The 25,613-nt window shown below is 46.8% G+C and overlaps 2 protein-coding genes across 4 annotated transcripts in view; both read right to left on the reverse strand.

The window, feature by feature from the left end:
- The window catches only part of LOC149332091 (uncharacterized), a 52,782-nt gene extending 51,178 nt beyond the window's left edge, over positions 1–1,604 (reverse strand). For both annotated transcript variants that reach the window (XM_089555692.1, XM_089555691.1), the window contains exon 1: positions 1,540–1,604. The gene's annotated coding sequence lies outside the window, so the exon portion shown is untranslated. The remainder of the gene's footprint in view (positions 1–1,539) is intronic.
- The window catches only part of LOC149332092 (neprilysin-3-like), a 38,374-nt gene continuing 14,301 nt past the window's right edge, over positions 1,541–25,613 (reverse strand). The window contains exons 8-13 of one of the 2 annotated variants that reach the window (XR_016284872.1): positions 24,366–24,563; positions 19,620–19,849; positions 17,658–17,798; positions 11,559–11,893; positions 2,120–2,267; positions 1,541–1,632 (exon numbers count right to left, since the gene is read on the reverse strand). Coding sequence is in view for 1 of the 2 variants with exons in the window: in XM_089555690.1 (XP_089411816.1) it covers positions 11,543–11,893; positions 17,658–17,798; positions 19,620–19,849; positions 24,366–24,563 (920 nt within the window). In the remaining variant the exon portion in view is untranslated. Of the gene's footprint in view, positions 1,633–2,119; positions 2,268–11,542; positions 11,894–17,657; positions 17,799–19,619; positions 19,850–24,365; positions 24,564–25,613 lie in introns of those variants that run through there. The other variant, XM_089555690.1, reaches the window with a different exon arrangement.

Below are 25,613 nucleotides of genomic sequence, written 5' to 3' on the forward strand. Positions count from 1 at the left end.
TAACTTACTGCGAGCTTCTACATCAGGCCAAGACATTCTTCCCTGGTGTTGCAAAAGCCATTGAGGTGGCTCTGGCTTTGCCAGTTACTACCTGTACGGTCGAACGCTCCTTCAGTACAATGAGGAGAGTGAAAACGTGGCTACGCTCAACGATGACAAACGACAGACTGGACGGCCTTTGTATGATGAGTGTGCACCGAGAGCGTGTAATGAAGCACAGGAATGAATTTATCACCCGTGTCATCACGCAATTCGCCCAGAAAAATCCGAGGCGTCTACAGTTGCTGTTTACTGACTGACTGTCGTTGCGTGTTTGTGAACATATTGTGCTGTGTGCTGGTCATCAATCCGGGTGTGTCGAGAACCCGTATGCAGCAAGACTGAGCACTCTTCTCCACGAAGTGATAGTATCTTTTTGCATTTTTATTAATTTTAATTGTTTCTTCGTTGATAAACTCCAATGTATCTCTCCTAGCCACGCTTTAATTTGCTGTTTGTAATTTTTCTTTCATGTGTGTATTTTACTTATTTATTTTATTTATTTATAAATAAATAAATTTACTCCGCAAATAGTGCCTTTTTGCTACGAACATAACCCCCCCCCCCCTCCGGCGCCAACAGCCAATGGGGCCCCCCCCTGCAAAAAATTCTGCGGACGCCCTTGTGGGTATATGTAGACCTAAGGAAATAAAGATGACAGATGTAACGTTAAGAAACCGCAAGCGGGCAGAGTTGGCGAGGGAATAAACGCGTATTAATGGTATCCTCGTCGAATTCAATAGAAAGAAGTCGGCTTGGGCAGGGCATGTAATGCGAAGGCAAGATAACCGCTGGTCCTCAAGGGTAACGGAGTGGATTCCAAGAGAAGGGAAGCTTAAGGCCGATTCACACGACGGTCCGGTCACCCGCGGCCCGCGCACTACGTGTTCATGCGTCACCACATTTAGAGGCGCGCTGTCGGCACACGGCCTGGTCAGCGCGCCTTTAAATGTGCTGACGCATGAACACGTGATGCGCGGGAGGCGGGTGAACGGACCGTCGTGTGAATCTGCCTTTTGCAGGGGGCGGCGGGAAGTTGGGTGGGCGGATGAGATTAAGCGGATGAGATTAAGAAGTTTTAGGGGATACGGTGGCCGAAGTTGGCGAAGGAGAAAGTTAACAGGAGAGACATGGGAGAGGTTTTACCCTGAAGTGGGCGTAATCAGGCTGACTATGATGATCCCGTCGTTCTGCTGCATGGTTCATTTGACCGGCAAAGTCATATTTTGGTATTTGGCGTCAAGACGCAAATTTGGGGAACCAGGGTTGCCGGAGCTGGCTCAGGATAGGGCTAATTCAGAAAGAAAAGCAACTACCCGTCAAGGGAATTCGGATTGGGTTGCATACTGCTGTTGCAAATCTAGCCGTTCTGACGGTGAGCACCATCGACACAGAGTCACGTTCGGAGAGTGCGGCCTATCAGATGTCAGTTACCAAATCGAGATAGTGGGTGCTGCGAAATGTTAACCCACAATTACCGCGGGAGAAAGGTTTACTCACCCATGGTTCGGCAGGTCTGCTGTGTCTATGTCCTCAGGTGATAAACGGCGCGCTTATGCGGTGGCACTGGGCTCAGTTGAAACTCTGACCGCTCTGGAAGAAACAAGAAAGGTGACATGTGGTAGCCAGAGATGGTGTTTCAAAACGCTGCGGCGCATCTGAGAAGATGCTGAGCACAACAGAAAGCACGTTCGTATCGAAAGTGTTCATATGACGAGTTCCATAATTCCGTACGTCTCCCTAAAAAATTTTATGGAGTCAGTATGGAGCATATGGATTCGGTATGGTGTATGTAGAAGAAGCCCGTATGGAGTCTTCCGGACTCCATATCAGGTCATGCACATTGCATAGAAATCGTACTGAAATTATATGGGTCGCTTATGGGCTCCGTACAAGCAAGATATGGATTTCCATATGATTCTCTATGACTCCATAATACCATAATTTCAAACGAGTGGCTCACATGGAGCGTTAACGAGTGGCTCACATGGAGCGTTAACGGTGTTAACGTTATGGCCAACAGTAGTTTAAGGACGCGTGGCCTCAAACTACCGTTAACACCTTGAAGAAAGGGACCCACCGATTCTTGAATGGAACAACGTTGATGCGTTCCCAAGCGCCCGTCCTGAGGAGGCCAGAGCACGACTGAAAAGATCTCCCGCTAAACTCCGACGACGCTCGGGGAACTTCTTGGCTGTCGGGGTCGCCTGAAGGCCGCTGTAAGGTCCCTGCAGAAAAGGGGCGGGGCTATTCTGGCAGGAGAGCTCGAGTTTGCGCAAGCGACAGCACGCCCCGGTTCGTTCGGTCTCCTCTTCCTCTCTTTCTGACAGCTGTACTCACGCGACCACTGTCTCGAAAAACCATCTTCCAGAAAAAAAGCTCCCTGATCCACAATATACAGATCAAAACGAGTTTCAATCCAGTAAACCCAATTACGAAATAAACGAGAAAAAAAAATTCTGAGGGCACTTTCCTCACTAAAGTGGGATGAGGCGAAAGCCATCTACGCCTCTGTTGCTACCCCTGTTACTGAGGTGATGACGTCACAGGTGGCGTGATGCATATGCGCTTGCAGCTTCCAGGGTGGAGTCGGAACGGTGGTCGGCGCTCCATATATAGACTCGGTTGGCGTCGTAGGTGACGTCACCTGTGTGCCCAGCACATTTCCGGTTACGGCATACTGCGCCATTTGATGAAGTCATCAGTTTTTGTTAATTATTTTGATTATTTTTAAATTTCATTATTTCATTGCGTGTTACGACATACTGCGCAATTTCGATGACGTTATCAGCTTTTATTTATTATTTTTATTAAATGTTTTGATTATTTTTTACTTAATTAAGCTCGACTCAACAATTCCATGCTAAGACTTATTACGCAATGTTAATTACGTCGACATTTTTATTAATTCACAGCTAAGGTGTGATGATTAATTTCGTGTTACGACATACTACGCCATGTTGACGACGTCTTTAGTTTGGCACCTAGGCTGGGAAGACTTCTGCGGACGCACATGCCGGCGAGTCATGAGCCTATGAAGGCTTTCGCCTTAATATTCAAAGCACCCCATCACATCAGCTAATCTGTCAACATTCAAAAGCGGTGGGAAGAAATTGTTAGCGGTGGCGAAATGTAAGAAATCGATGTGTCGCCATTTTGCGACAGTGACCATTTGATTCGTTTCATGCAACTAGACCGAGCTGTGAGGAAAGCGGCATCGCCGACATTTATTCGCAACGAATGCGATGCGTTGGGTTCCTTGCTTGTACTGGAGCTGACCGAAGGGGCCAGAGCGGCTGCAACGCCCAAGCAACTCCCGGAATATGGGGACCGATTAAAAATTTTAGGTTCAAGCGAAAATGTTTTCATAAAATTTCTTGGATAGAGGTGCAGACCGCAGCGATGGGAATCAGTTGGCTATGGCTATGCAGTCCCTTCCTGGCTGTTGTTTGGGAATAGGAAGATTTCGGGAAAATCGGTTCTTGTTTATTTCACATCTAATTTTGCTAAAAGAAGTTCAGGCTGGCGTTGGCTTTTGCCACTACCATCACCGTCATCACTGTTGGTATGTTTAAGTAAAACGTAAAACTCAAGGAATGAACGGCAATCATTAGTTGGATCATTCTTTCAGGAGCTCTCGGTGCCATAGACTCCACGGCCTGGTTTTTTTGCGGCTTCCAGAGTTCTTCTGCTATACCCTCGAACCTGTATTGCGTTCCTGACGAGTCCGGCCGATGGTTGTGGGATCTGGCCACGTTTTTGTCCTGTTGCAAATTACGGTTGAAGCCTCCTTATGCTCTAGATCATAACTTTGACCTCCCCGGGCGAAGGTCCCTGGCTCGACAGTCCGCGGCTTAAAGCTGACTTTTGCAATCACTCAGTCAAATAGTATGCCATGGTGATCCCTGTGGCATTAGTTCTTATAGGAGGAGGTTCAGTTAAACTGCAAAACCCTGGGATGATTCAGGAGCAGCTGAAGGCTGTCACCAGACCCACCTGGAAATTTCAAAGTTCCACCGCTCGGCAGAAGGGGAATTGTGTGCAAGTCCCCTGATTTTGTTTTGAGTGGCGGACTTGCTCCAGTGCTCAAGTGCACGTCTACTGCCTCAATTTCGTCAAGCAGTTTACTCCCGAACAACTTGTCTCCACTAAAAGGTATCACCAGCGGTGTTGTTCTTTCAGCTATACCCCCGGAAATTCTTGATGATTTTGAAGATGTATATGTCGTCTTTCTGTCCGTTTACCACTGCAGTAGGCGGGTTGGTGGTTCTCGTGTGCCAACCGAATCAATGAGTGCAGCTTTTGCAGGGCCCTGTTGCCCATGCGAGCTCAAGGTGTGGTCTGTACTGTATCGTGTAAACACCTTGCAGCCACGCCCATTGCAGTGTAGTAACTGCTGGCTGTTTGGCCTCAACAACAAGGCCTGTAAGTCGGCAACGCATTTGCAGATATCACCAACCAGATACTTCAGTGAAGTATCCCCTACCCGTCGTCTTTGCCATAGTGCTTACGCATACTGATGATCTCACATGTCCAAAGCGTGCTGCAGAGTTAAAAGACTTGCATTCTTCGGAGAGTAGACTCGTATTTTTGCTTCGAAAAGTTCCGGATATACTTGAACGACTACTACACTTCCAAAACATTACTTATCGTCGCTTCCATCGTATGTTTACTATCAATAACATTGGACAACAAGCCAACACGGTGGGCAGAGAAGAGCCTTGTGAACCGCATTTGAGTAGAGCAGACGCGTTGCAAACTAATCACAGTGTAAAAGACACCAACACGTTGAAACTGATACCAACTGGTGCACTTCGTACATATATACAGCAGTGGTTGGCATGTTTTTAACGCCTTAGTATTTAGAAGGGTCTGTGCAAGCATGTGCAAGCAATGATGGCGGCCGCCGTCACACGTAACGTGTGCAGCGTGCCACGATGCAAGTCTTCTGACGTCATCACAACCTGCCCACCAGGCTGTGAGGACGTGGCAGTTAAATGAATGATCGATCGCGAAGCGTTGCTCGAGATGAGCTAAGTGGGCCTCACAAGCCCCATCTGAGGCTATGCTTGAAACAACCACCTGCGTGGCAGTGGTCCACTGTTTAACCACTGCGCAAGGAATGGAATGAGCCCTCCGAGCGATCTATGAATGCAGAGAATGACCAATTCCGCAGATATCGGCATAAACTGCAAAACTAAATTCAGCAGCGAAAACAAAATTAACGATCCGCCAAGAATTCCCTCACAGTTTTATTAATAGTGAATGTTAGCGTGCAACCTGTCCCGGTCTGCGTCTTCAACAGGATAGCTAAGCGGGCGAGTTGTTGATACATTATGCTAAAAACAGCGCGAACAAACGGGGACGAAAGGAAGAATACACAGGAACAAGCGCTGACTCTCAACTAAAGTACTACAAAACTACAGAGGCAGAAGATTGCGATATCCCCCACCGCACAAATCTCTCAGCAGAGAGGAAGCTGTCACTTGGAGACAATTACAAACAGGCTCTTTCCCAAACCTACATATACTAAACAAAATGCACCCTACGATATACACGGACAAATGTCCCTGGTGCGACGAAAAACCTACACTATACCACATCACATGGGCCTGCCAAAACATAGACGTGGTCCCCAAAATACAAAACCCGAGTGCGGAGCAGTGGGAGACTCTGCTGTCCAGCGACCGCTGTGAAGACCAAGAAGGTCTGGTACAGCGAGCTCAACGGGCGGCAGTGGCCAGCGGAGCCCTGGACTGAGGGCAACCGACCACTGATTAGAGGCGGACAACTTCGACAGAGAAGACTCCTGGGGGTAGAATCAAGGAGAAAACGTCTCTGAAGATGCCCCCAAACCGCAAAAAAGGACTAGAGTAAAATAAAGTTTTTCCTTCCTTCCTTCCTCAACTAAAGTTTAATCACAGGAAACACGCTTATAAAAGGAAACAGAAAACAAAAAACACCAAAACCAGAACGCACGTGCTACTAAGTGATATCCAGATATGCAACCTCACAGTCATGCAGGAGCAGGGATGGTTTGCTGACACACAGTCTCCATTTCTTTGCCGTATTATACGCCTCGATGATTTCCCTGGTCAACTGGTCGGGGTGTTTGTACAAAATGTCATTTCAATGCAAGGACGAAAAACAGGATTGACACTCTCGGCAATGATCAACTAGAGTAGTGGAGCGATTAGATTCTAATGAATTGAGATGTTCTCCGAGTCGTGTGTTAATACAACGTCCCGTTTGCCCAATGTATATCTGCCCACAGGACAGGGGGATTTTATAAACTACCCATTTGGAGCACGGCACAAATCTTTTATCGTGCTTAACACCACAAGGCGCTACAGATTTTTTGAGATTGCGGGACTTATTTTCTACCGCTGAAAAAATTTTATTGAGCTTATTAGGGGCCGAGCGCCTTCGTCCACTTTCGTTTGCGCTGTTTTTAAGCGCGACTATCTGCCAACAGAGCTCCCATTCTTGAATGCAACAGTACTAAGAACCGAAGCTTTTGCCACGGCAGTTTATAACGTTGAACAGAGACGAGTATCGTCGAATTATTTTTGTTATGGGGAGTTTTAGAGTTAGTTTACTAAAAGGGAAAAAAGCGCGAGGTGTATTGAAATGTACCCCCGATCCACGATGTTTGTGTAGATTTCTTCACAGCGAGGGTGGTAGCAGAACAGAAGACAGACGGGAAGGAGTTATGGGTAGGTCAGCTGTCATACTTTGGGCTCTTCTGGACGCAATTAGGAGCAGCACTGCCAAGACATCTATGAGAATCAGTTCACATTCTGAACAGTACCGTATTTTCGTGTGATAGATACACCTGTCACACCAAACGTTCACCAGGGAGGAATTTGAGCAGCAGATATACAGGGTGTTTCACATAAGGCTCTACGCACTTCATATAACTAGACTTTCTGAGTTAAAAGAGCGCTTTTTTTTTCGGCATAGCATTGACAGCGCTGTAGTATATCGGAATACGGCATAGATGTGCTAGCTAGCAGGCTGGTTAACTGATATTGAATGGTTAACTTTTTAACAATTACTGTTAGGCTCCATAATTGCTGACAGGCGTACAGCCCACCTCAAGTAATAACCATATGAGTTTCTTGAATTCTCAAACTGCAGTTGTCCTCGACGGTGCGGCCGAACAAATTCCAGGTACAACGCGCAAAAATACATGCACATTCGAGAAACTTGCAGGCAAAGCAACTTCTCCAGTGCACGTAACTCGGCGGAATAGCCCGAATTTGTTGGGCCACAGCGCCTAGCGTAACGGCATTTTGTAATTCGAAAAACTGATACGGATATTACTTACGGTGTGCTACACGCTTGTCAGTAATTATTGAGCCTAACGTTAATAGGTAAATAGTTAGGTATTGAATATTAGTTAACTAGACTGCTTTTTAGGTCGTCTTGGTTGTATTCTGATGTTCTACACCACTGACAACACTATGCCAAAAAAAGCGCTTTTTACTTGAGAAACCCTATTTTAAAAATTGTGCAGTCCTAGGTGAAACACCGTGTATATGATATTTTTGTTTTACAATCGCTCAAACTTTAGAAACTCTATGTCACTAGTTAACTTGTGGATATTAAAGCGTGCGTCAAAAGTAATTTACATGCACGTGCCATTTTTACGCAGTTTGTGCCAACGATGCTCTTCCGGTACCTGCTTCTATGATATTACTTCAATCCCTCCTACACGTCTGGGCTCTGCGTTGCACTCCAATTGCTTCTTCTCTGCCTGCAGCTCGCCACTTGGTGGGTCTTACACACTAAACACGAGTAAGCGAATGTGGCAGTTAAAAAAAATTGGCAGTGGCTTAGCTCGGCTGTCCCAGGATATACGTAGCGAAAGCTAAGGCGAGCGCAAAGACGAGGCAAGCGGTGTGACGTCATACCAAACGGCGGCGGCGCCTCTACGGCGAGACGCGCGGGGTGACGTCATGCCAGATGGCGCGGCGAGCGCGCGGCGTCCGCCAGCTGCCGCGGTTGCTAGGCAACGGCTCGAGGTCGGTCTATGTGCCTCCTCGGAGCACCGCCACAGCGAAATCGCAAGACCGTGGCCAATGTAGCTTTCGCTACAAAAGGAAGCTGTCCTCTAACGCACTCCCTATTTTTAGTGGTAGGGTATGCTGCCCATGTTCCGGAGTAGATCTTCATCACCAAATATACGGAGTGCTTAACCTTGACAACGAAGGTATACACACAAAGGGACGCAAAGTCAGTACAAGACGCAAGTGCTCCAGTCCATTTAGGGGGAAGAGGGTGAGAGTTGCGAAGGACAGGGAAGGGGAGAAAAAACATTTATACATAAAAATATAAAAACAAAGGAAGCAAAAGTAACATTGAAAAATAAAAAATAAAAATATAGGAAGGCAACGGCAGAGGCTTGGGTAACAAAGCTATAGAAATAGATAGGGAGGGAACTAGTTGCTTCTCAGAAGGCGCCAGCAAGAATGTTTGGAGAGAGGCTCCCTTCGGTGTGGGTGGTGAACCCAGCAGAATGAACAAAAACAATATTCTAACAAGGAAAGTACAAAGCAAAACCACAAAGAAAACAAAAAAAACGAAACACAAGAAGAAAAAAGAAGAAACAAGCGCACGCATGCATATATACTATCGCGCTCAATATTAGCTGCAACGCGCGGTCATCGACCGGGGCTCGTTTCGTGGTGTGCCTCCTCCAAACAGTCGCTCGGAATTCTGGGAGAAACTGCTGTTCCAGGAAACAACAGCACCCCCACTCAGGAAAAATTTTCTCCCAGAATTCCGAGCGACTGTTTGGAGGACGCACACCACGGAACGAGCCCCGGTCGATGACCGCGCGTTGCAACTCATATTGAGCGTGATAGTACGTGCTTCACGCGATTCAAGTAAAATATAACATATGCAGATATTGCATTCTTGTCTCTGAGATCCCAGTCCATTAATAATAGTGTGACCTTAAATACTGTTTGCAGGTTTTTAGGCTGTTGTGCTCCGTCTGTTGGTTTGTAATTTGATGACGAAAGACTCGCTTATTTCAGTCGCTGCATGTGCGTCGTCGCGGCGGCAACTTTTTTCGTGCTGCTTATAAGCGGCTTTTGCTTCGACCGTGCGTAACGCTGGAACCTGACGTCGGCGTCGCTGAGGCGGGGAACCATTCGGAGCGTGCTTCCCGCTGCGACAACCATCCGGTTAAAATCTCGCTACTACCTTTCCACCGAAGCCGGCGACGATCCTTTGGCAGCTGCGCTCTAATAAATGGCTACACATAATACGGAACAAAAACTTGTAGAACTTAAAATAAATCAGTGCAAACTTGGTGATTACAGAAAATAAAGAACACAGAAATTCAGAGTTGAGTAAGCACGACAGGATTATACTTTATTAATGCCTTGAGCTGAATTGTTTTGGCGCAGTTAGGGTGAATAATATTCGTATTGCGCCTGCAGAACAATGCCATAACAGCAGATTGGGCTGGTTGGTTTTCCATCCAAATCTGAACAGCGCAGGACACGGGACACGAGATGAGAAGCGCGCACAAGGAGCGGTGACGTTTAACAACGTTTAATTGGAAATGACGTCTTCTTATACCCGCACGCAGAGCACACGTGTCACAGAAACGTCATTTTACACCATGATACACACGTCGTCCTCCCATTCAGAGCAAGATTACTGCACGCACGACAGCTGAAGTTCCTTTTATTGCGAAAGCAATACTACTAGCACTTTCACGCCTTTGGCGTGCCGCGGCCGGTGACCACCATTGACCTTCATTTCACATTGATTACATTAGTTTGGATTAGATTGGGTTACATTAGATTGGATTGGAGTGGATAGGACTGGACTGGATTGGATTAGATTACATTAGATTACATTGGATTGCATTGAATTGGAGTGGATTGAATTGGATTGGATAGCATTTGATTGGATCGGATTACATTAGAATAGATTACATTAGATTCGATTATATTAGATTACATTATATTAGATCACATTAGATTAGATTACAGTGGAGTGGATTGGATTGCAGTGGAATGGATTGGAATGGTTTGGATTGGATTGCATGGGATTGGATTGGTTTGTATTGGATTATATAACCGATGCATCACCACAAGTCTAACCATAAGCACCACCACCAGCTACACTACCAGCTGTACCATGGCGTGCGTACGGATATTGCTTTCGCAATTACCGGGCTTAACCAAGCTAAGCCACAGCGAATTTTTTTGTTAACAATATAGACGCCTTGCTTACGCATTGGTGCCTTCGTTTGGCTATCTCGGCGACTTCAGTAATCTCGCGGACCAACTGGTCATTGTGTGCATCCAACACTTTACATTTTTTTTAATTCCGCGGCAGATGTTTCTGAGCAATATGCGTTGTGCCGGGTCTAGTTAATAAGTTTATTAATAGGCTAGCTAATAGTTTGTGAAGTGTGAAAAAGGGGTAGTCTACAAAATTCCGTTGAAGTGTGTTAAGGTGTACATTGGGCAGTCGTGCCTATGTGTTAATGAGCGGCTAAGGGAGCACAATTTGTCTTTGAGGAACGGTGCCGGTTCGCACCTGCCGGCGCGCATCAGTGAGTGTGAAAAAGATAATGACAAAAAAAACAGAAAGCAAAAAAAACTGTGTGATGCAACGCTCCAAGGCACTAGCATCTTGTGCAGGAGCACTGACACGCTTGCGCGAGAATTGGCTGAGGCCTACCATATTACGAAAAGCGGTAGTTCATGTATTAGTACACCATCTGTGACAATGTATAACAAAGATTTTGCCTTTTTAGATAAATTAGATAAGAGGTGAGACACCTGTGCCCTTCCTATGTGCTTTTCCCGGGTATTTGGCTTGCACGTGGCATCGATGATTATTCCCTTTTTTGGTATAAATGTCGTGTACTTTTCCGGAATAAAACAGTTGACAGTTTGCGCTCCGTCCTGTCTCCCTTGACTTATTGTGTCGTCTTTGCGTGCGCAAAAAAGAATCCTGAGATGTTTCTCAAATTCAGTCTCTTAACTGCATACCTAAATGCCTGGAGGCTTGATCAACGTTAATTTTTTGCTCCTTCAGTATCTCGCGATAAGATGTGTCTCTTCCAATTAAACGTTGTTGAGAGCCAGCGCTCGCTGTGTGTGCTTCTCTTCTCGTGCCCCGCCTACGTTCCTTTATAAAAGTGGTCTATAGACAGTCTCTCGACTTCTTATTGACTCTATTGACTTCCTATAGATATTGCTTTTTGTCTCTTCATAGCCTATAGACTGTCTATAGACAAAAGTGTACTAAAAGCGTATGTCCATAAATCTATAAATTGTCTATAGACCGTCTATGGCATTTGTATTGCCTATAGACTTTTGTCTATAGACAGTCTATAGACTATGAACAGAAGTCTATAGACACTCTATAGACTGTCTAAAACTTTTTTGTAAGGGTTGTACGCAGTTAACAATAGGACAGAAAAGTGAAGTGCGTAGCATAAGCTCTATTTACTAGTAGTCTGGCCAGTCTACCAGAACTCGCACCTTTCCCTGGGGCTCATCGGGTCACCCGATCCGCAGGCGAATGCCCTGGCGAACTGCGGCATGTTTCGGAGCGGCACAATGCAGCGTGAACGGTAGTGCCAGTACCGTGAGTCCGGAGAACGCCGAGTTCCCCGATTTGAGCTGCAGCGCTTGAGGCAGTGAGAGACAAAGAAGATTTGCTCGGCGTCCAGGCCCACGCCAGGAACGGTCGCGCTGCGCTCATCGTCAGGAAGGCTCTGGAAGGCCGCGTACGCCAGCTGTATCCCCGCGAAGTCGACGAAGCCCTCCGAATCTGTTCTGTCGTCTAGTGTCCTTGCCCGGAATTCCGCTTCCGCCTGTAAGCGCAGGTGACTACATGCAAGCGCTGTCTGTGTCCAAGCGCCACAGGTAATCGGCCCAATATTGGAAATGGATGGTTTTAAGGCGGAAGCCTTTAATGCCTCATCGTTGTAAGCAGGGGTTGTCGACAGAAATGTCACGCTTTTCAATTGGTCGAAACGGTCCTGACGTCACAGTACGCGAATTTTAAACGGGGCTAATTGTAGTTTGGCTAGTAACCATGCAACCAATTAAAGGGATCGTATAGTGATGCTCCAAGTAAGTGATACTGAGTTTAGTTAATTGCTTAATTGTCCAATTAGACTATTAACCCTTCTAGTCAGACCAGATAAATAAATAAAACCAAGTAGGAAATTGGTCGATCTCGGGAATCGAACCAGGTTCTCCACCGTGCCAGCTCGACGGTTTGGAATGAACAAAGGCGCGTCTAGTGAATACGGTGTCGTCGCTGACTCCCATCTTCCTCCCTTGCCTTACGGCGAGGTTCAGGTTTCCACCGAGATATTGAAATTGAATTGAAATTGAAATTGAAATTGAAATTTATTCCGCAACAGAAATGGAATGTTGCGAGGAGGGCAGGTAAAAAGCTGAAAAAACAGCTTGAGGAGTCCTGACCTCCCAGCATACACAGTAGCGCAGCAGCGTGCGGCGAAGGCGTACACGTCAAACATCAAAGCGAGGAAAGAAAAAAAAAAGAATAAACAGGTTATACAAACAAGGTACGCAATTTCTGTGAGGAAATCGCGGAAATGTCATTATTTGTTTCAGTAAAAAGATAATTTAAAATATACGAGGCAGATACATTTCCTTTCCTCACAAACCAATTTACCGACGAGCAAGGCGTAGAGCCGAACGGGCGATGGCGTTCTGTGTACTCTCTGGCAGTGTTGCAAGATCCTGTCGTGTTCCACTCTTAAGAGGCGCCGCGTCAGCGGCCTCATTACCTCGTAAGCCCTGGTGGCCAGGAGCCCAAATGATTCTTTTGGGTGTTGGATCAGTGGCAGTCCGTCTTAGAATGCAAGCAGCTAAGGGGGAGATCTCCCCTGCCAAGTAATGATCACATGCTTTTCGGGAGTCCGTAATGATGATTCTCGAATTGGCGTGGGCGGCAGCAAGCGCTATCGCTACTTCCTCGGCTCGCATGGAATTCGGGGCTCGAAAAGAGAGTCCATCAACGTGCATTTCCTGGTGAACGACAGCGGCCGTGTAAAATCCCGTGGGCGATGGGCCTGCTACGTCTACATAATATACACCGGGTCGGGAGCCGTGTTGTCTCTCAAGAGCCCGAGCCCGCGCTTGTCGCCTGTTTACGTGCATGTCGGTGTCCATGTTACGGGGGAGCGGGGAGACCCAGAGCATATGGCGCCACAGTACTGGGATACGCTCCGCCTCCTCTGGAGTGCAGTCGTGTTGGATGTGTAAGCGGTTTAGCAGGCGGCGCCCAGGGGCCGTCTGCATGAGCCGCGTGTATTGGTTCACGAGGTGGGCCTCCCGCAGCTCCTGGTAGGAGTTTAGCACCCCCAATGCCTTGAGTTTGGCATTAGAGGTAGTCACCGGGAGATCCAGGGCTCGCTTAGTTGCCTTGCGGATGACAGCGTCTATTCGCGCCTCGTCTTGCTTAGTAGTGCGGAGATATGGCACGGCGTAGAGGATCCGGCTAGTCACGAAGGCATAGACGAGCCGAAGCGCGTCCCTGCCCCGCAGACCGCCCCGCTTGTTGGAAACGCGGCGGATCATGCGCCCTACCTGTTCGCCTACTCTCTTGAGTTTCAGAATGGTGGAGTCCGGTCTGAGTCTGTGGTGAATGAAAAGGCCCAGAATACGGAGCTCCTCCACCTCTCTAATAGGACCTCCTGACAGAGAGATGTGAATTGCTGTCCTATCCTTTGGGTTCGCTCTGACATGCAAAAGCTCTGATTTCGTTGGAGCACATTGGAGCCCACAGTCAATGGCATACGCATCGACTATGGAAGCGGCCTGCTGAAGGCGGGCCTCCATGTCCCCAAGGCTCCCCTCAGTGGTCCAAATTGTAATGTCATCTGCATACAACGCGTGTTGAATGCCTTCCACCCGGGCCAGTTGGCTTGGGAGGTGCATCATAGCTATAGCGAACTTTAAGGCGCCTGCAGACAGGTACTCTACTCTGTCCTGCAATCTTAAAGCATTACGATCCTAACACGGATGGGCGATGCCCACACTGTGGGGAGACCTGTGATATCTTCCACATGGTGTGGGCATGTACTCAAAATCCCCACCTCCCCCCTTCCCCTACCCCTTCCAGAGAGGCATGGGAGACTGCCCTTCTCAACTGCTCCTCGCTTGAGTCCCAAAGGGCTCTGGTGAAACGGGCTAGAGACGGGGCATTGTCGTGCGGTGTCCCGGACTAGGGACGCCGACCATGTAGCGTGGCCACTCTGTGGCTCCCAAACTCTATTTCAGAAATTAAAAGTTTTCACCACCACCACCACATCTCAACCACATATAAGTGACACAAGCAGCGCACGCGCACTGTAGGTCAACAAAGCGCCTCCCTGAATTTTTTTTTTTTTTTGGAAATGGATAGTTTTACACTGGGCCTTTCCAGGACATACCTTTGCCAATACATTTTCAATATTGGGCCAATTATCTGCGCTGCTGTCTGTGGGCACATGTTACCCCTGGAACATTGTTAAGCTTGTTTCCAAAATCGCTCTGCCTCAGATAGCACTCTTACAGGGGAGAGCGCACTGAAGACTAGCCAGCACTCCAAAGCGTACAGAGGAACACAGGTGACTGTCAGGGTTCCCATGGAAACCAGCGGACACTGACAGGGACAGGGGGAGAGCTATGGTGCTCCCCCTGTCCTTTCTACTATCCCCTCACCTCTTTCTTTTCACTTCTACACACTGCCTGCTATCCTTTATTTCCGCTGCCCCAGCTCAGGTGCTTCCAGCAACAATAGCAGAAGCCGGGACAAGCAAAAATTCTTTTTCATTCCATACACAATGCATAATAAAACCACCACTACCACCACCACCACCACCACCACCACCACTACCACTACCACTACCACTACTACTACTACTACTACTACTACTACTACTACTACCACTACTACCACTACTACTACTACTACTACCACTACTACCACTACTACCACTACTACCACTAATACTACTACTACTACTACTACTACTACTACTACTACTACTACTACTACTACTACTACTAAGGTGACGACAGCTTTGTGTTAGAACGCCTACTTGGCCTAATTGGTACCGATTCATTGCTGCGAGGCAGCGCGTAGAGGCGACGGACAAGAAACACAGCAAGGCGCTAAGTATCAATAGAATTTTATTCAGAAAAAACATATCTTCAATATCGCTGTTCTGCACATCAAGCGGCTGCACATCACGTGGAAATGGTCAATCAGCAAACGTATCAGTAAACGTGAATTCTTTATCATGCAGAGTCAAGGTGGTGCTACAAACGCATTAGTCTCCTCCTCATGCGAGACTCATGCGTTAGTAGCACCTTGACTCTGCATGATAAAGAATTCACGTTTATTGACATGTTTGCTGATTGACCATTTCCACGTGATGTGTAACCGCTTGACATGCAGAACAGCGATATTTAAAGGGAAACTGCATAGGTTTTAGAAATCAGCGAGCTCAAGAGATTCCAAATGTGTGACACTTGCAGGTAGAGCATGCGAAGTCTCTGTGCTAGCACTTGAAATAGTGAAGTAATCGCTGATTAAAATCCGGATGCCCTTCAAGCTTCTCCGCAATGCACAACGCCAAGAGGGGGGCGCACGATGACGTCATCAAAGGTATCGGTACATTTCCAACGCACAAACGCCTGCTTTGAAGGAAAAAAACCGACGCCAACGAAGGCAAACCCTGCCGAGAGTTGTTTGGCAGCGTCTAACGAGTCAGGGCAAGGTGTGACTGACGACAGCGGTAATTTGAAATCATACCTTACGTGAGTTTTCCTGCACTCCTCCAGTGCATTGAGAAGAAGCGCAAAATTCAATCGTCCATTGTCACCATTTTAAATGCTAGTGCAAAAACACTTGGCTTGCTTTACCTACAGCCTATATAGATTTTAATCCTTGAATATCGCGAAATTCTCAAAAAGTGCTGCAGTTGCCCTTTAAGAGTTGTTTTTCCGAATAAAATTCAGTTGATAGTTAGCACCTTGCTGTGTGTCTTTTCTTGTCCGTCGTCTCTAAATGCTACCTCCTAGCAATTAGGGTGACGAGAGCGTAGTCCACGGATAACAGGCAATATTTGTAGGCTTCAGCAAACTGGACTCCTCCAGTCGCCGCGAGCCGGACTCTCTTCACTACTGATACGAAGGAAGCGAACAGTCACCGAAACATGGGAACGCAAGGGAATGTTTCCTTTTTTTTCAATCTGTGAAATTGATGAATGGAAAATAATAGTGCAGCTATTTAATCGCTGAAAGCTAATTGACTAGAAAGCAAAAAAAAATTATACCGGTTTAACGTAGCTAAACCTAGTACACCTGCGAAAGCAGGTGTTCATTCTTCAATTGGAGGGGGCACGTAAACTCCGCCTTATGGGTGTGGCATGCTATCTTTAGTGGGTTAATGCCCATCTATGCTGAATTGCTAATTCCTACTTAAGATTCATAGATGGCGGCGAGTCCTCATATACCACTACCAGCTCAGTGGCGCCGCGGCTAAGCGATGCGTCACTTCACTGGCAGGTGGCTGTTTCTATCCCAGCCACCCTTCGGGATTTTGCGACCCATGTTGGCCTTCCCGAGCAACCTCTCGCGCAGATGGCACGACGCTAGTCCGCAGCGGTGGAGTGAGCAAGCTGACGTCACGCGTCGCCATAGCAACGGAGAGGCTGACGTCACACCATCTGTTAGGCGCGGCGGCGGCTCCTCGAGGAGCAGGAGGTCACGGACCACGCGACGAGCGGTTAGACCTGGCGTAGTATTCCTTTCGCAATAACAGACAACCACATGCCACCACTGGGATCCGAACCAACGGTGGCATGTGGTACCCTGGCTACGCAATAGTGCTCGTTAAAGAATCCAAGGTGGTCGAAATTTCTGGAGCCCTTCACTACGGCGTCCCTCATAGCCTGATTCGCTTTGGGACGTTAAACCCCATAAACCAAACCTCTTTATAAATTTCTTGCCTTCGGTCAAGCTGTTTTTCAGTTCTTTTTTGTGCCTCACAGATGTTCCCCTTCTGCTCAGCGCTGTTTAATTGAAATAGGGACAGATATTATAAATGTATCTGTTGTTTCAGCCAGCGTCTTCGCTTCCGCGAACACGGTTGTTGCGACGCGCGTCTCTTCTTTCACTCTTCCCTCTCATCTCAGAACTCTCCTCTATCTCCACGTGGCAGCGGTGGTGGCTCAGCTGGAGCCAGTCGGCAGGCCCGTGCACTTTCCTTTTCATCCTTCTCTCAGTCGCAACAACAACAACATAATCGAAATGCGATTTGGTTCGATTCGACGCTCGTAAACGCCAGGTTTTGTACGTGACTGTAGGCCAGACAGAACTCAGCCTGCTCCAATGCTAGTATGTTCAAGTAGCCGTTCATACCTGCCGCACATAGTGAGACGTTTCGATTCTCGACTTTTCATGCAGTTCCGGCTTCTTTATTCTCTCATTTTAACGCGGCAGGTTATAGGAGTGAAATATTAAATGCTGGGAGGTTAAAGGAGTTAAATAACAAGTTGATATGATCACAAGCGTTCCTAATTATGACGTCGAAATTACGTGAAGCTTACGTACGTCTTGGTACGAAGCACGAAGACAGAGCAGCTTCGCTGTGTATTGCTGCATATCCCACGAGTCGATCTGGGAGCGACGAAATTGCGAATCATATTCGAGGTGGTAGACGTCGAAGGAATGCATTAATTCGTGGCCGACGATCTGCAAATATTGAAAGGATCCAGTTTAGCTTGCACAAGAGGAAAGCAATGCTGAGGGAACAATATGGATATCACTGTCCTATGGGGTGCAATGGGAGAACAGGCTTAATTTATGAGGGATCCTAACACGTGAACAAAATGGGACACTTACGATCCGCGTTAAGTGTATGACGCTATAGCGTAGTGGGTCAATTCTCATATATGCAGACGGTCGTTCTCCACTTTACATTTATAGATCCCTGGGAGTCCCCATACTACTCCTGGCGCAGTGGTGCAGCGGTTAAGCGATGCGCCACTGCTCTGCGATATGGCAAGTGCTCCCAGCGGTGGGCCTTGTGCGGCCCATGCTGCTCTTCCCAAGCGGAAAATCATACATTTATTGCCACCTGCCACGGTGGGTTGTTGACTCACTATAGGGTGGGCAGGTTCTGATGACGCTGCAAGGTCACGTGACCTTGGTTGCCCACCTGCCTGGAAGGTTTCTTCCTAGGTACCACCTGCCAGATCCATGTTCGTGATCACGCATATTGCACACACGGCGATACCCGACTTTACCTAGCAGTGTGAAGGTATCGCCTCAAAAGAATATGATCTTGAGGAGGTACCTCAGTGGAAACTTTATGAATGAAATGAGCCACGTTGGGTTCCTTAATCTCCTCCGAAATCTCATTACATCGAGTTTCCGCTTTTAATGCGGCTGCCGCTTTTGAAATTTAATCGCCGAACCTGTGCAGTTTTGCCGAGCAAAATAACAATTGCTGACCTCCTCATGCATCACTATTCCACAAAATCTTGGAACCGGTGAGATAGCTTTGAAAGCAGTATGCCTAAATTAAAAATGTTCAGCTGAAGGCTGTGTTATTAACATTTGTTTTTCGAATAACTGGATGATTTATTTAGCTCTTCAGTCATCAGTACGCACGTGTTGAGCTTTGGAAGCGCGTGTACTGCTGTATTCTCAGCTCAACGAACAGAGTGTGCTTGTTTTGGTTTGCTTTATGGGTTTTTAACGTCCAAAAGTGGCTCAGACTATGAGGCATGCCGTGGTGCAGGGCTCCGGAAATTTCGACGACCTGGAGTTGTGCGATGTCAGTGCACGTTAAAGAACCCCAGGTGGTCGAAATTTCCGGAGCCCTTCACTACGGCATGCCTTATAGCCTGAGTTGCTTTCGGACGTTAAACTATTGTAAACCAAACCAAAATAGTCTTTAACCCCAGGTGTTCGAAATTTCCGGAGCCCTTCACTACGGCGTCCCTTATAGCCTGAGGTGCTTTGGGACGTTAAACTCCTGTAAACCAAACCAGAAAAATTTTTAACCCCACGTGTTCGAAATTTCCGGAGTCCTTCACTACGTCGTTACTCATAGCATGAGTTGCTTCGGGACGTTAAACCCCCGTAAACCATAAACCAAACAAAAATTAATTTGATTAATACGGAGATCATATATGGTACGCCTCGAAAGTCCAGTAACCACGCCACATCGAGACGAATTCCATTTGCCCAAAACTATTTTGGCATCTTAAGAGTCTACTTGTATAATTATATGACATTAGTTGTACTGGTCAGATGTTTTAGGGTAATCCCCCAAGGTAGAGTGGATTTCTAATAAGGGAGTAATTACTCGCTCCGATGAAGCGGTGGACCCAGCTTCGAGCCCCGCACCAAGAAGAAATTTCGTTTAACTACGTCGTTCCTGTGGAACCTGTATAGCTTTCCTTTTTAGCTGTATGGCTGCGCTTGGATGGATGCGAATAGGTAATTACTCCCTTATTAGTTGCACTGCCTTCCTTTCCCAGCTCAACATTATTGCAACATGCGTACCTGTCCTATACCTCCATAGTTCATTGCAGCCGGAGCGTTGTTGATGAACACTGGAGGCTGTAGCATTCCGGCATTCACAACCATGACGTGCATATAGGCGTTGTAGGCAGCATTACTGATGACAGGCCTGAAGGCTGCGGGTATGGTGCCCTTAATATTGCGCGTTGTCACGATGCGGCGTACCTCCACATAGGAATCGAAGAAATTCTCTACCATGTCCGGAAACTCCGCTGCACCCACGTAAGAGAAAAGAAAAATAGTCGTTGACATTTTTCAGGCGGAAGCCTTTAATGCCTCATCGTTGTAAGCAGCAGTTGTCGACAGAAATGTCACGCTTTTCAATTGGTCGAAACGGTCGTGACGTCACAGTGCGCCAATTTCAAACGGGGCCAATTGTACTTTGGCTACTAACCATGCAACCAATTAAAGGGATCGTATAGTGATGCTCCATGTAAGTGGGACTGAGTTTAGTTAATTGCTAACTTAACCAATTAGCCTAATTGAACTTTCAAGTCATACCACATAAATAAATAAAACCGAGTAGGAAATTGGCCGAGCTGGGGAATCGAACCCCGGTCTCCGGAGTGCGAGACGTGCACGCTACCACTCCGCCATGCCAGCTCGATGGTTTAGAATGAACAAAGGCGCGTCTATATAGTGAATACGGTGTCTTCGTTCACTTCCATCTTCCTCCGTTCCCGTTACGGCGAGGTTTAGGTGTCCACCCAGATATGAGAGACATATACATTTCCTTTCCTCAAAAAACCAATTTACCGACGAGCAAGGGGTAGAACCGAACGGGCGATGGCGTTGTATGGACTCTCTGGCAGCGTTGCAAGACGCTGTCGCGTTCCGCTCTTAGAGGCGAAGCTTAACATCTTAACCACACATCAGTGACACAAGCAGCAACACTGCGCTTAAGGCCTTCGCCTCACCGCACTTTAGGTCAACAAAGTGCCCCTGAATTTTGACATGCGTTGGCATTTTTGACATTTTTGACATTTTGAAAAATAGTCGTTGACATACGTAATTTCTGCGCGGCTAGATACATGACAGTTACTTTTATCATTAAACCATTGCTAGTCGGAAAAACCATATTTGATAAACAGGAGAAAAAATACGGAGGGAATTTAAAGGTATAGTAAAGAAGCAGATACCTCAATTTAAAACTAGTGAGGAAACAAACCTTGGTCCTTTTGAACTAGCTGGCAGTCAACAGGGGATATTCAAAATTGCGACAGTGCGCTTTTCCGCATAACAATTTCGACCAAAACAAGATGACTGACCATGCGTTTCCAGCTGAAACAAAGCAAGAAAGACTAGTTTTTTGTTTGATTCTTCCAAAATACTTTTCTTACATTCTATCCACACCTTTAGCGCCTGTCCTGGAGCACACGTAGTTTCTTTATATCGAAGTCGGCCATCTTGTTTTGGGCAACAGTTATGTGGGAAAGCGCACTTGCGGAATTTCGATTATCCCCTACTGGATGTCATCACCCTTAGTGAGGTCAGGAGGACAGGCGTGGCGTGTGGAGTGGTAAAGGGAGGGCACGATTATGCTATCGTGAATTAGTGCATAGACAGCCCAAGGTGTGCGATTCCTCATCAATAAATATATAGCTGGCTACATAGAGGAATATAAGGAGAGGAATACGGATGGAAGTTTACCAATATCCCTCAAGAAAAAAGCATAAAACTGCTCTTTGTTACCATACTCGCCTACGGCGCTGAAACGTGGAGGCTAACGAAAAGGGTTCAGCCTAAATTGAGAAGAACGCAACGAGCTATGGAAAGAAAAACGATAGGCGTAACGTTAAGAGACAGGAAGAGGGTAGAGTGGGTAAATGACATCGTAGTGGCAATCAGTAAGAAATTGGCAGGGCATGTATTGCGAAGGCAAAATAACCGATAGTTGTTAATGGTTTCGATCGGATCCACAGAGAAGGCAAGCATAGCAAGGGGCGCAAGGATGTGGATGAGATTAAGTGGTTTGTGGTGATAAGGCGGCCGCAGCTGGTAGAGGACAGAGCTAATTGGAGAAATTAGAAATATGGGAGAGGAGTTTCTCCTGCATTGAGCGTAGTCAAGCTCATGATTATAAAGAATTTAGAAGACAATTTCGACACGTTTCACAATGAGAATTCATATTAAATTGTAAAACTAGTTAACTCGAGCACTTCTGTGTCTTGAGGAGACATATCCTCAAGCCATATTCATTCCGAAGAACGATATTATAAGATTCATAGGACTCGAGAATGTGGAACGTGCATAAAATGACGAAGGTATTTGCATCTTATGGACGTCACGCATAAATGACTAGAATATTTTACTATACAACCCTGCTTTCAATTAGGAAAGCACGCTTATTCCTCCTCCGAAACAAAGGCAGAATGATGATTACATTTTAGACAGTCCTGTATGCGTTTCGTAGCGAGAGCTACACTACGCTACCCAGTCGAGCATTCCGCCGTGAGTCCGGGAGGCCGATAGTGCGCATGCGCGAAACCAGAGAGGAGCAGCAGATGGGCAGCGCGTGACGTCAGAGGTCGCCGCCGCCGCCGCCGCCGCGCGTGGAGCCGCGCCGGCCCGACTACGCCCGCCGACGCTGCGCGTGAATGCGCATGCGCGGCAACCGAAGAAGGGCAGCAGGTGCGCGGCGCATGCGGTCAGAACAGGGTTGCCAGGTTTGGCTACTTTGCGCCAAATTGGCTACTTTTAGGACCGCTTGGCGACAAAAATTTGAACTTGGCTACTTGGCTACTTTTTGGCTACTTTTGAAAGCGAAGTTAGGGCTGTAATGGACCTCTTTTTCTGCCAATGATCCATACATCTTTGCTTGAGTGCGTCAGAATGCCATACGCAAACACCATTATTCTGGCGGTGCCAGTCTTTTTGTTAAAATTTTGCTTGTAATGATGTCCTAGACTTAAAATACTTCTCGCTCCTGTGTTCACTGGCTCCTGTGTTCTCCCAAGCGAGATTCCGCCTCCGCTATGCTATGCTGATATGAAGGTTTCCTTAGAACCAGCGATAAGAAATGTCCCATCTCCATTCACTCAATCATGCACTCAATGCACTCAATGCGCTTCAGCTAAATAAGGATGTGAATTGCTACTTAGCTGATATACCTTGTTTCCTCAGTTGGATACTGGTTCAAAGCGCTTTGATCGGCCACACATGATGATGCTGAGAATTACAGTCTTGGTTAAAATTTTTCAGGGCAAATACGGTTTCCTTTTAGCCGATTACTGGGGAACGGGGAAGAGCAAAAGGCTTTGAAACGCGATGACGAAGGCTCTTCGTATCGTACAGCGATATCCTGAGAGCCATTAGTTCCCCAGAATACGGCTGAAAAGGAAGCCATGTGACCTGAAAAAATTTGGCCAAGGCTATGCTTTCTATGCCTTTAGAACATATGAACTGCATGTGGCGATCAGTCTATTTTTGCAATATAAAGCTGAAAAAAGATCACAGGAGAGAAACGGAAAAAGAAATAGGCGCACCAAATCAAACGCTTGTTTATGGAGCAGTGAAGAAATTTCATGCAAAAAACATTGCCAGGCATGTCATATCTATATACATATATACATATATATCTGGGAATTAAAATTGCCATGGCTGTGGCTTAGCAACACCAATTATTTCTCCTCTGAAAAGAAGAAAAACTGTTCTGATTACTTTTCCCACACTCTCTTTCCCTTCGTTTCCGTGCTTCTGTGCCATGGTGTTCATGTATTTCCTTTCATTTGATTTGCGATGCTTTTGTAATTCAGAGTTATTCGCATTCACAAATTACCCTGCGTCCTACAAGAATTATATATTTCTTGCGCTTTTATGCTTCTGGTGACGCTTTTCTGCAACCTTGGCGCTACTTTTGGCTACTTTTGACACTTCGGCAGCTGGTTGGCTACTTTTTTGGCTACTTTTCAGCTTTTTGTGGCTACTTTTAAAATTTAGGACCTGGCAACCCTGGGTCAGAACTCGGCCGCCGCCGCGGCCGCGTGTGGGGTCGCGCGGATAAACAGCGTATGTGCGGCTGTGTGTATAAAAGCTGAGGTGATACGACGACATCCGTAACCAGGGGGAAACTGTAGCTCTCGCTACGTTTATCCTGCAATAGCTGAGCTAGGCCACTGCCATTTGTTTTACAGCTGGAGTTGTATTTACATAATTTTAAAGGTTTATAGCTCTGGTCGGTGTTATCATCCCTTTCGCATGCCTGAATCTGTCTCGGGCTGCGCCGGCGTAGGAAGAGTCAGAGGAAACAAAAAGAGAGAGCTGCGGCTCGGGAGCGTGGCTCAATCTCAATCGCACAGTGCGCGGGCCTTTAGAGTTTCGCCTTTATCGAAATTCGACCGCCGCGGCCGTGATCGAACCCGCGTCTTTCCGGTCAGCAGCCGAGAGTCATAGCCACTGAGAAAGCGCGGCGGCTTGATTTAAAGTGAATTAATGGTACATTAATGTGAATTAAGCGTGAATTAAAGTGAAACAACTGAATTAATCACGAATTAACTATAATTAAAATTAATTAATTGTGAGTGAAGTGGGTAATTAAGGAACCAGTTAAAAACAAAAAAGCAACTTGAAATGAGGAGGCCTTACTGCTTTTGCATTACTCCAGTGCGGGTTACCGGAGTGGAAATACTTATTTAATAATTGTGTGGATACAAGGTGAAATGGCAATCGTATCACATCGCTCATGTCTGGACTGAACCCGTTCAACAAGGCAGGAAGATTATTGCTCACCGTAGAAGTCTTCCACCAGGGTCTCGTTGTCGAGACCCTCCGGGAAGCCAACGATCATCAAGAGGTCCTTGGACTTGGACAACATTCTGCGTCGCAGTTCATCCCCGGTCCAATGCAACTCACTGATCATGTTCTCCAGGGTTGCCCTAACATGATGCGCGACTTGTCTGCTAGACGCCAGTGCACTCGGCGGAAGCACTAAGGAACAGCAAGTCCGTTCCAGGAGGACCGCGTCAGCGCCAACGGCCACACGTCATCATGCGAAAGGGCAAACAGCAGGCTCTTGAACACTCCTGCCGGTACCACAGTATCGTTCACTGAGTTGTCCCTTACAAAACTTTTTAGACAGTCTTAACTGTCCATAGACATCTGTCTAGAAAATCTATAGAGTCCCTATAGACAAATCCTAGAGAGCAGTCTATAGGCAACACAAAATGCTATAGACAGTCTACTGATAATCGACTTTTACCTATAGGCAATCTATCGACTAGGCATAGACAAAAAGAATGCTATAGGAAGGCAATAGAACTGTTTATATAGATAATTAATATATAGATAGATCTATATAATATAGATGTTTAATAGATAGCCAATGAACTGTTTACGGAACACTTTTACAAGAGTTAACTTGGAGTACGGAAGGCCAAGAATTTATAGTGAAAGAGACTTAATGCTCAGCCTTCGTCACACTCTTCAAGCTATAAGGTTTGATTCTGAGCTTTTCAGCAGTGTACTACAGCACTCCCAAGCTCAGAGGGCCTGAAAGAGCATTCACTCCCCCCCCCCCCTCACACACACACAGACAAAAAAAAGATTCCCACTTGTGATGTGCACAAAGTGCCCAGCTATTCAGCTGAGAAGGGACCTTACTGCCTGAAGATCTCGGATCAAAGCTCTATACTGCTTGCCCATGGTACACAATCGATTATTCTCGCTGATTGGTTTCACTGCTGTTGTATTGGCATGGCGACATCGTCAACCAGCCAGCATGACGCCATCACCTCGTATTGTTGTAAGTGTTGGTGGCGTCACGTTTTGTTATTTTTCTGCAGTCCCCTTCGGACAACCTCTAACCAAGACAGTAAAGTGTTGACGCGCTACAAGTGGCCAGGCCGCTGTCTGCATGTCCCCCTCATCGCTAGCTTAGCGGAGTGAGTGGAGGACATGATGACTGTCAATAGTGTGGCAAGAGGGCGCCCCATTAGAGGAGTGAGTGGAGGACACGATGATTGTCAATAGTGTGGCAAG

This window comes from Amblyomma mixtum, chromosome 8 (genome assembly GCF_055824585.1).
Source record: "Amblyomma mixtum isolate Tamu chromosome 8, ASM5582458v1, whole genome shotgun sequence".
NCBI classification, from domain to species: domain Eukaryota; kingdom Metazoa; phylum Arthropoda; class Arachnida; order Ixodida; family Ixodidae; genus Amblyomma; species Amblyomma mixtum.